The sequence below is a fragment of the Hyperoodon ampullatus genome, assembly GCF_949752795.1.
Source record: "Hyperoodon ampullatus genome assembly, chromosome: X".
Taxonomy (NCBI): Eukaryota; Metazoa; Chordata; class Mammalia; order Artiodactyla; family Ziphiidae; genus Hyperoodon; species Hyperoodon ampullatus.
Genome location: NC_136913.1, coordinates 48,585,985 through 48,597,716, shown reverse-complemented (window position 1 = coordinate 48,597,716; position 11,732 = coordinate 48,585,985). Strand labels below are relative to the sequence as shown.

The 11,732-nt window shown below is 45.4% G+C and overlaps 1 protein-coding gene across 1 annotated transcript in view; it reads left to right on the top strand.

Annotated features, from left to right (window-relative positions):
• Positions 1-310: 310 nt before the first annotated feature.
• ITIH6 (inter-alpha-trypsin inhibitor heavy chain family member 6) overlaps positions 311-11,732 on the top strand; it is a gene marked incomplete at both ends in the record, with an annotated part of 32,192 nt that continues 20,770 nt past the window's right edge. Inside the window, 5 exon segments of the mRNA XM_079728006.1 lie at positions 311-326; positions 1,528-1,778; positions 6,435-6,458; positions 6,462-6,545; positions 6,549-6,551. Of these exon segments, the coding sequence (XP_079584132.1) occupies positions 311-326; positions 1,528-1,778; positions 6,435-6,458; positions 6,462-6,545; positions 6,549-6,551 (378 nt within the window).

Sequence of the window (11,732 nt, the reverse complement as noted above, 5' to 3'; positions counted from 1 at the left end):
TGAAGTTGATGTCCAGTCATATTGGAGAGCCACAGATCCGGCCTAGACGCCTCCGCTGAGGGACAAGTGGACAGGCACAGAGAAATCACCCATGTCATGTGGCCACTCTCACTAAACTGTTTAGCTTCGGATGTCCTACCTACTTGGACCCTGCTGACCCAGAGAGACAGTATGGAATACAGACGAGAGAGACAGACACAGACCTGGGTTCAAATCCCAGCTTTGACCTTCTCCAAAGGTGGGGCAGCAGGCAAATCACTCACTGGCTCTGCTTCAGTTTTCCCGTCTGTACGATGAGGACGTGCAATCGATGGCCCAGGACCACTGTGAGAATTTGAGAAAATTCCTCTCTGCAAATCACTGGTACAGAGTAATGAAGACCTGATGATAACTGTAATCATTAGCATTATCGAGCACTTACTAAGATCCAAGTATGGTTCCAAATGCTTTACATAAATGATCTCATTGAATTTGCACAAACACTGTCTATGAAAGAGGAGCTATTTTCCTTCCCGTGCTACAGATGAGGAGCCTGAGGCTTAGAGAGTGTGAATCACTTGTCCAGGGGCCCACAGGCAGCATCTGAGTCCTTGGAGCCTGCATGCTTAAACCCTAAGCTATAAATGGCAGCTCCCTCCCCCCTTCTCCTTAAAGGTTAAAACGGAGGGGAGAGCCAATCCTGTGGGGATAAAACAGAACAAAGACCTCTGAAAGGAAGGAAGCCAAGGGAATGTATGTAAGCAGGCGCCTCAGAGAGTATGGGGGCTCAGTTTGCCCCTAAGCTTCCTGACAGCTGTAGCAGGAAAGGGGGGCGGGGAGCAGAATTCCCTAGTTTCCATTTTCTGGAAAAAGGGAGGCACAGAGGCATGTCTAAATGGACATTTGTCTTGGGCTGAAATTCCAGAGGAGTTGATCTTGTGGCCAGCTCAGCAACCATCCGGGACCGGAAGTTCATCTGTGATTTCATGAGGCTCTAAAAGTCTTATTCACACACGTGATTCTGAGAGTCAAGAAGCCAGAGCGGGGAGGAAACACATGAAATTCTATCTAGAAGAGAACGTTGCTGGGCTGCAGTTTCCCACAGCAGTAAGGGGCATGGGAGGAGACCGAGGCCCTGACTGTGTATCTGTCTCTCTCCACAACACACACGACACGGTCTCTCCGGGAGGAGATCCAGGCTCCTGGGGACGTGACACTCCTCCAGAGACTGGGCTTGCGGGATGGATGGCAAATGAGCCAGGATGAAGTTGTGAGTGAGGGCCAGGCTGCCAGAGGCTGGGAGCTGAGTGGGGGCTGGGTCTGTCAGGCTGGGCCCGTGGAAGAGGCAGAGTAGGGGGAGCTGGTTGTAGGACTGGGAGAGGAATGTAGCATTTGGGCAGGTGGAGGGGCGTCGCAGGCCAAAGGAACAGCAGGCGGTGCAGGGCTTACTTCTCACCCTCCCCAGATATTGCCTCTTTTGATGGCCCTTTACCTGGCTTTCTGCCTGGCGAGCTCTCCATCCCACCTACCCCCTCCCCACCCATGCAGGTGAGGCTGAATCGCCCCCATCCACCAGGATTGAGAGGGGAGAGACCAGTGTCCGAATTACCTTCTGCGCGACACTGCAAGACCAGTCTGCCTTCTCCAGTTCAGGCATCAGGGCCGACTTCGTGGTCCAGTATGATGTAGTCATGGAGGACATCGTTGGAGACGTGCAGGAGAGAGGGCCAGGGGAATGGAAAGCGCGTGGGCTCTGCAGTCGGACAGGCCTGGGAAACAAGGCGCTGGCCCCCCCCAAGGTGTGCGTTTGTTTCTCCCTAGGGATCAGTGAGGACTAGTGAACACGGACAGGACGGTGTGTAGCGACACATGACTTCACACCTGGTGAGGCACATGTGTCCCCCAAAGCGTTGGAGACCCGGAACTGCATAAACTGAATCAAGATCCAGGTGAATACATTCCTAACTGAAGCAAGTCATAGCCCACTCTTAACCAGACCTTTTGGAAAGGAACCATTGGTCAGTGATTAGTCTCTCACACTTTCTGCAGCTCTGATACTCTCATGTTCCCTTGGGCTTTCTGGATGTCTCTAAGTTTTAAAAATTCTTTCTGCCTCACTTGAGCCATTTGCCTAAACAGGGAGCCCTTAAATTCTGAGCTCACACACTCACGAAGAATGTGAAGAGGTCCCTTCAGGCTCTACCAGACGGATAGAGGCTGATCCGGGACGCTTGGCTTGACAACAACAATTGCATGGCAGCCTGAGATGTCTGGTCCCAGCCTGCTTCTCCCACCACACCTCTCACTACCTCCAGCACACAAACCATCCTCCAGCTGCCCCACACTACGCCACACCACACACCAATGTCCCAAAGCACCTGAACCTGCCAGTCATCTGTGCCTGAGTATGTGCTCATACTATCTGCCACCCTGGGAATGTCTTCTCCCTCCTTTTTCCACTGGCAAGTGTCCTCCTCATCCCTGAAAACCTTGCTTCAGTGCCACCTCCATGATGACCCCACCCCACTCACAATTCCTCTCTCTGTTCTGGGCTAATATAGTGCTTTGGTTACACCTCTCCTCATGCACTTACTTATTCATTCATTCATTCACTCATTCATTCATATGTGGACTCCTCTCCATCAAGCAGGAAACTGCTTTAGCCCAGTCCTGCCCTCAGTGACTCTGGGAAGTCAGGAATGAGTTGGACACAGCCCCTCATCTCCCTTTGGAAATGTCCCATCCTGAGGTAACCCGATACATAGAGCCAGAGCAGTCATAAAAGGTTCTAAGGGCTGTGTATTAATCTGTAATGGGTTACGTATGCATACCACTGAGGAGGGTTTCACGAGAGCCTTCATGAACGAGTTGGCCTTTAAATTAGCATAGGCAAACTGAATAGACTTTACCCCCACCTGGGCCGATAGGATGAAGGGGAGGGCATGCAGAGAGAGGGGAATAGCATATGCAGAGGCACAGAGGTATGACAGAGGCCTGTTGTGTAAGGGGAATAGAAGGAATTCACTCTCTCAGAATAGGAGCTGAGGGTATCATGCCAGTAGGTGGCAGCAGGGCCTTAACCTGGTGTTCTGGGCTGTGTGTGTGTGTGCGTGTGTCTGTGTGTGTACGCGTGTGCGTGCACATGTGAACTGAGGCATTGTCTGCTTGTTCATTCTTTACCTCTCCACCATTGCCTGGAGTAAAGATACAGATAGAACAGATGGAACGAGACATTAAATAGTACGACTGATACTCCCATCCACTGTGTGCTATGATTCCTGCATCCCCCAACCAAGAACCCCTCAATTCACCTACCATTTTAATTGAGTATGCCCGCCTTTCAAAGCCCAACACACTCACTCCATGGGCACCTAATCCATTATGCCCACTGCTGGCTGATGTCAGGAACCCTGAAGTGAATCACACACAGAACTTATTCACTGTCTCCAGGTGAAACAGAGAGACACGAGAATGACACAAGATGAGAAGTGCTTTGTCAATGACAACATAAGTATGATGGAAGCCATCATGAGGGGTGAGGAGGTCAGGGAGCCTGACCTGGGTCGTAAAGAATTCAAAGAAGCGTACCAAGTTGGGAAGGGGGCTCTCAGAAGGCAAAGGCAGTCTAGTAAACTGAGGGCTGCATGATACAAAGAATGGAGGCTGGAAATATCCAGGGGTGTGTAGGGAACTACAAGTGGATTGGAGTTCCTGGAGTGTTGATTTGAGGCCCAAGAAATGCTAAGAGGTGAGACTGAAGGCCATGAGTGCTGCAGGGGCTTGATAAGGAACATAAAATTTATGTTGAACATGCCCAGGGAGCCCTGAGAGGGAATGACGCTATGAGGTTTGTGTTTAGAAACACCAGACCGTGCAGCTGCTGCAACGATGCATGGATGGGAGGGGCCCCAGGAGAAGCCGGGAAACCAGAGGGAAAGGAGCCCTAAATTTGGGCTTCATTAGTTTGGGATGGTGAGGAGGGTTGGGCCTGCGACATATCCAGCATATCAAACCAGCATGAATTTGTTGCTGGTTGGATGTGAGGAGTGAGGGACACAGGAGGATTCAGGGGTGACACTCAGGTTTGTGTCTGGAGTGACCATGTGGATGATGGTGCCTCTAAATGACAAAGATACACAAGGGTTAGATGGGAGGAAGGTAATGAATTTGTTGTTTGGGCAGCATACATTGGAGTCTTCAGCCATCCAAGGGAACAGGTCCAGTGGTGAGTGGGTATGAAGTTGTGGAGGGGGAAGTGTGAAGAGCATTGGACTGGGGAAAGAGTTGTGGGGTCAGCAGTGGAGATTCAGAGGTTGAATCCAAGAGAGCTAGGGAGGTGACCCAGGCCAAATGTATAGAGCCAGAAGAGCAGATCCAGGATGGCAGCTGCTAAGATAGAGTTTCCCAGTCTAGGTGCTCTTGATCTCCACAGCCCTTGGGGTATCTGGCTCCATGAGCTGCCATCAGCCTATTCAGGGCGGTAAATCCCCACCGCTTCCATCCATTGTGCTACACAAATGTAATCATTTTCTTTGCATGCCACGACAGACATATATTAGGCAACACTGTTTAAGGGATGGGGGGCGGAAATGGAGCTGAAGAAAGAGACTGAATCCGATGGGCCTGAGAGCTGGTAGGAGAATAAGGAGTGTTCATCCTCTCTGGATCCCAGGGGAAAAGATTCTTCTGAGGAGCAGAAGTGATTGTCAATTGTGAAATATATCAGGGAGGTGCAGTCTGATGAGAACTGCAATACACCCCCTGAGCTTTCCAACCAACTGGTCGTTGCTACCTTTGGTGAGAGATGGATCAGCGGTGGGGGTGGGAGCCAGTCTGCAGTGGGCAGAGGAGTAAACCGGAGGTGAGAAGATCATTGCAGCTGTTGAGTTCATTACCTTGGCATGCTACCGGGAAGAAAGGAGCTGATTTGAAATTTGCGTGGGATCGGGATGAATGGAGGTTGTCTTAGTGGATGGAAAAGACACCAACATTTTTAAACTCTAAAGAAGACCCATTTGGGTGCATGGGCTAGGTTGGAGAGTAGGAGTCTGGCTGGTGGAGGAGGTACTGGAGGCTGGGCATGCATGGGGTCAGGGAAGGATTGTTTTGTCTTTCAGTAGAGGGAGGAGGCATATAGGTGTGTGGACCCTGCGAAAGGGTGGGGTGGGCATTCCAAGGGACATGGCCTGATGCCTTTAATTTTTTCATGAAGAGGGAGGGGAGGCATTTCCTGAGAATGGGGTGGCATGACAGCTGAAGGGAGTGTGAGAGGTTGGTGACCTGGGTCATGCCTCTGGTTTATACAATAGGATGTGAGGTGTGGGACCACTGGTGAGCCTGGGACCATGGAGAGGTAGGCATGTGATTTTCCCAGAAGCTCTCACCTACCCAGGTATGGGAAGAACACAGAAGGACAGCTGGACTCTGCCTGTGGCTTGGGCAGTTGCAGGATGGTTGACCCAGGGCTTGGGGAACTGCTGTAGAGTGCCCGAAAATAGTGCAGACAAAGCCTACGCTTGTGCTTGTGAATTAATTCAAAGGCTGGGGTGGAGGGGAAGAGCAAGATGTCCTCCCATCTCCTTCCTGCTCTCCACCACCCCCCTCCCGCCCTCCAAGATGGGAGGAGATAGTGTGTCCAGCTTTGTGACCAGAGAATGCCTGAAGGGCTGAGAGGAAAATAAGCTGGTTATCCCAGGACAGAGCTTGCTTCAGGCTCCTGGGCAGCACAGACCCTCAGCAAGCCTATACTTCCTTAGGCTGAGCTGCCACTGGTCCTGGGGGCCCTTCCAGCTTCCCCCTCCCCTTCCCTCAACTGTCCCAGGCCCCAGGCTCTGCAGAAGGAGAGATGGAGTGGGGGAAGGGGGTCAGCAGCCAATCATATCCCCGATAGCCCAAGACATCTGCACCTGGTCTAACCAATCCCCTCTGAACAAATAGCTCACTCAGCCTCTGCTCCCTCCTCCCCTCCCTGCTCTGCCCAGCAACAGCAGAAGGGAGGTTTAAGGAGGAGAGGGAGGCCCTGCAAACTCCCAGCCCCTGGCAGCAATGGAGCCGGGCCTCAGGCTCACTCTACAGAGGGAGGTTAAAACAACACTCTCAGTTCCTGGAGCCCAGGCAAAACGTCCCTAGGGGCCCTCAAGACTATGCAAGCCCAGCTCTCACAGACAGGAACTCACATATTACAGAGATCCTGATCCCTGGAGCCTTGGGCCACAAGCCAGTCTCATTTTCTCCACAGCTCAGGGGCAGGCCCTGGGCTGGCAGCCTGACCAGCAGAGATACACTTCTGGGGGAGGAGATGGACATTGAGCAAACAATCCCACAAATGCCTATTTAATAGCAACCGTGATAAGGCCTAGGAAGGAAAAGAGCAGGGTTTTATGCAGCAAAATAACAGGGGACTTGATTTAGTCTGGCTTTCACAGTTTTTGTTGATTCCACTTCTTTTTTTCCAGATTTGCGATGGCTATTTTGTTCATTAGTTTGCACCCAGAAGCCTTCCACCTGTTAAGAAAAATGTGGTGTTTGTTATCGACGCGAGCGGCTCCATGTTTGGTACCAAAATGTAGCAGGTAATAAGGACCCCGGGGACCGTTCATTACTCTTGATTTAGAAAGCTCAGAAAGCAGAGAGTGCTGGTACAGTGGTTCCCTGAGACAAGACACCCTGCCATCTCATCACCTTTGGACCTTATAGGCCTAGGCCTACTTTAGAGTCTTGGTACCTTACATATCAGGAGCCACGTAGACATCGAGCCACAGAATCCTGGGAACACTGAAATATAGGAGTATGGGGCCTGAACCCATCAAGAGCCTCAACCACAAACCTCCAGGTCTCATAAAGGCTCAGAGTCATAGCGACTTTGGGCTAGAGTACTCTGGCATCATAAAGCATGAGTCAAAAACATTAAAACTGTAGTCATTTTAGATTCAGAACTGTCAAGGGGCCACAGCTTTGTTTTGTTTTGTTTTGTTTGACTATATAGACAGAAGAATACAGTGCACTGTCTTTATAGTACTTAGAAGCCATAGAGTCTTGGGTCCATCTAGGCTTCAGCCTTGTACCCCACCTACCAGAGCACCCTTGAAACAGAATCCTGGAGCCATAGTTCAAAGAGATTTTTACTTTAGAGCCTGAATCCATAAATTTCTGGATGCAGCATTTCAAAGCATCATACTCTAGGGTTCTAGAAATATACAGTTCTAGTGTCTTGGGACAGTGTAACCTTTTTACCTTGACATTTTGAACCACAGAGCCCATGGGACCTAAGGCTAACTGACTTGTGTTTTATGAGAATATAACGAAACTGGGAGAAGGAAGTATTGAAAACTGTCTCCTCTAGCCTTTAGTGTATGGGAAGGGATATACCCAACTCCAAACCTTTTTAGTCTTCCCATTTCATCTAAGGCAGGAAAAAAACTGAAAGAACTTATGATGAGCATATTCCAGGGGCTAGGTGCCCTAAAAGACTGAGACCTAATCCTAGAACTATAGAATGTTTCTCCTCCCCCCATGCATGACCATCATATCAGCTGGGTTCTTGTGTAAAAGCAGTAGGTTACAGTTGAAAGAACTGGAAGCCTGTACTCTATTTATGAAAGAGTCTCTAGGGAAATCCAAGATAGCATAGGAAACAAAAACAAGGACTCTAGAAACACTTTTAGCCTCTGACACCCACAACTGCAGCAACCAACAAACACAACCTAACTCCTAACAAGATAAACATAAAACCTCACACTAAAGGTCTATTTACTTCAGTTCCTTTTACCTCATACCCCATGTCTGGCTTTCAACAAAAATATACAAAGAGTGCTAAAAGGAAAAACACAATCTGAAGAAATGAATCAAGCATCAGAACCAAACTGATATGGCAGAGCTTAGAAATTATCAGACCAGGAATTTAAAATAAGTATGACCAATATGCTAAGGGTTCTAATGGGAAAAGTGGGCAACATACAAGAACAGATGGCAAATTTAAGCAGAGACGGATATCCTAAGAAAATTAAAAATAATACTAGAAATATAAAACACTGTAACAGGAATGAAAAATGCCTTTGGTGGGCTCATTAGGAGACTGAACATGGCCAAAGAAAGAATCAATGAACTTGAAGATATGACAATAGAAACTTCCCAAACTGAAAAGCAAAGAGAAAAAAAGAATGAAATATATATATATATATATATATATATATATATATATATATATATATATATATATATGGAATCTTAAAAAAAATGGTTCTGAAGAACCTAGGGGCAGGACAGGAATAAAGACACAGACGTAGAGAATGGACTTGAGGACACGGGGAGGGGGAAGGGTAAGCTGGGACGAAGTGAGAGAGTGGCTGGACTTATATATACTACCAAATGTAAAATAGATAGCTAGTGGGAAGCAGCCGCATAGCACAGGGAGATCAGCTCAGTGCTTTGTGACCATCTAGAGGGTTGGGATGGGGGGGTGGGATAGGGAGAGTGGGAGGGAGACGCAAGAGGGCGGAGATATGGGGATAGATGTATATGTATAGCTGATTCACTTTGTTGTAGAGCAGAAACTAACACATCATTGTAAAGCAATTATACTCCAATGAAGATGTTAAAAAAAAAAACAAAGACAAAATATCCAAGAACAGTGTACATGTACAAAAGTGTAACATGTGTAATGGGAATACCATAAGGAAAAGAAAGAGAGAAAGTAACAAAAGAAATAGTTGGAGGAATAACAGAATCAAATTTTCCAAAATAAATTACATCCATCAAACCACAGGTCCAGGAAGCTCAGAGAACACTAAGCAGGATAAATACCAAGAAATGTGCATGTAGGCATATCCTATTCGACCTGCAGAAAATTAAAGACAGAGAAAATCCTGTAAAAGCCCACAGAAAATAATATCTTACTTATAGAGGAACAGGAATAAGAATTACATTGAATTTCTCTTGAGAAACCATGCAAGGAAAAGGAGAGTGTAGTGAAATATTCAAAGTGTTGAAGGAAAAAACCACTCACTTTGAATTCTGTATGCAGCAAAATTGTCCTTCCAAAGTGAAAAATAAAGACTTTATCAGCCAAACAAATATTGAGAGAATTGTCACCAGTAGACCTGTCTTGCACAGCTAAATGTTAAAAGAAGTTCTCCATAGAGAATGAAAACGGGATAGCTCAGATACTTGGATCTACATAAAGAAAGGAAGATTGTTAGAGAAAGAATAAATAAAAGTAAAATAATATATTTTATTTTTTAACTAATTGATCTAACAGATAACGATTTGTTCAAAATAATAATAGCAACAATGTATCCAGTGAATATAGTTTACTGATAAGTGACATTAATGACAGCTATGTTATAAAGGACAAGATAGAGGAATTGGACTACTCTGTCACAAGGTATTTGAACTATTCATAAAGCTGTATAGTGTTATTTGAATGTGGACTGGAATTAGTTGTAAAGGCATGTTGCAAACTCCAGGGCAACCACTAAGAAATTTTCTTAACATAATGGATATGCTAAGAGACAAGAGACAATGGGACCATATAATACACTCGACTGAAACCAGAGAAGGCAGGAAAAGAGTAGGAGACAAAGAAAAAAAAAGGGAAACAGAGAAAACAGTTTAAAATACAGCAAATATTAATCTAATTATATCAGTAATCACTTTAATGATGACTTGTCTAAATATACCAATTAAAAGACAGAAGCTTCCATATAATATGTTTATGTATAGCTGATTCACTTTGTTATAGAGCAGAAACTGACACACCATTTTAAAGCAATTATACTCCAATAAAGATGTTAAAAAAAAAAAGTACGGCCGACTTAAAAATTGCTTAAAAATTTAAAAGACTAGATCTCATGTTAAGTGTTTTTACCATAACAAAATTTTAAAAATTAGGAAAAAAAGGCAGAAGCTGTCAGTGTCAATTAAAACAAAACAAAAACAAAAACCAACTATGTTTTCTACAAGAAGCCCATTTTAAATATAAAGACACAGATAGATAAAAGTAATGGGATGCAAAGAACATATACCATGCTAACACTAATCAAAAGAAAGCTGGAACAGTTCTATTAATTTCAGACCAAGTACACTTCAGAGCAAGTAAATTGTCAGGGATTAAAAGGTGCATTATATTATGGTAAAAGGGTCGATTCTCCAAAAAGACATAATAATCCTTAATGTGTATGCACCTAACATTAGAGTGTCAAAATACATGAGGCAAAAATTGATAGAACTGCAAGGATAAATGGACAAATGCACTATTGTAGCTGGAGACTTCAACTTCCCTATATCAGAAATGGACATATCCAGCAGGCAGAAAATCCATAAGGACATTGTTGAACTGAACAGCACCATCATTTAATTGAATCTAACTGACATCTACACAACGCTTCATCCAACAACAGCACAATACACATTTGCCCCAAGCTCATGTGGAACATTTGCCAAGATAGACTACATTGTGGGCCATAAAACACATCTTAACAAATTTAAAATAATATAAATCATACAAAGTATGCTCTCAGACTAAATGGAATAAAACTAGAAATCAGCAACAGAAAGATAGCTGGAAAATCTCAAAGTAATAGGAGATTAAACAACATACTTTTAAAAATGTAATCTGTCCCTGGATAACAGGAGATTCTCAGAGAAGGCCATCCTTTATGTGTCAGCCCTCTCAATGGAAGCAGGAATATGGTGCTCAGATCCTTTTTTCTTTTTTAAATATTTATTTATTTATTTATTTGGCTGCTCCAGGTCTTAGTTGCAGCGTGTGGAATCTTCTTTGTGGCATGTGGGATCTTTTTAGTTGCAGCATGTGGGATCTTTTTTTTTTTTTTTTTTTTTTTTTTAGTTACAGCATGCAGGATCTTTGTTGCCGCATGAGAACTCTTAGAAGCGGCATGTGGGATCTAGTTCCCTGACCAGGGATTGAACCGGGGCCCCCTGCATTGGGAGTGCAGAGTCTTAGCCACTGGACCACCAGGGAAGTCCCTGGTGCTCAGCTCCTGATCCCAGAATGTGTGACCTATCCCCTGAGTTCATCTTACGGCAGGAAAGATTTTGATCCCCTTAAAAGCATTCAAGGCATCTTCTATCAGTTTAAGATGTAGAGAAAGGCAAGCCACAAATGTCCTTCCTGTGGTTTCTAGAATCCACACCTCTATAAAAGGTTGAAGGTGTATATTATGCTTAAAATCACTGGATTTACCACCTCCAAAATACAGATTTGAGTCCCTGGTCCCTCAATGACTAGCTGTGTGACCTTGAGCTAGCCACTCCACTCTCTGAGCCTTAATGTCATCCCTTGTAAAATGAGGATAATATTAGTACCTTCTTCATTGTGTTGCTGTGAAGATGAAATGAGCTGATGCATCTAAAGTGCACTGCCAGGAGCATAGCAAGTATCCTATAAATGATACCCTAATACTAGAACCTACATATTGTATTCCCTGAGCGTAGCCCTATACTAAATTTTGTCAAGGAGAAAGGAGCCAAGAAGAAGTAGCAATCTCAGCCCTGTTCTCAGAGGACTCAAGATCTGTATGGAGAATGAAAATATTCCACGTAAGATAGTCAGCAAATAATGTGGGACAGGGAATATCTGGGTGCGAAGGGCATGGATCAGACTAGGCAATCAAGGAAGGGTGGCCCAGAGAAAGAGCAACTGAAGGAACTATGAAGGTATGAGTAAGTAAAGGACAAAGTTGTGGAGATGAAATGGAATCTAGGTTATCTGGAGGCTGGTGAGAAGACCAGCC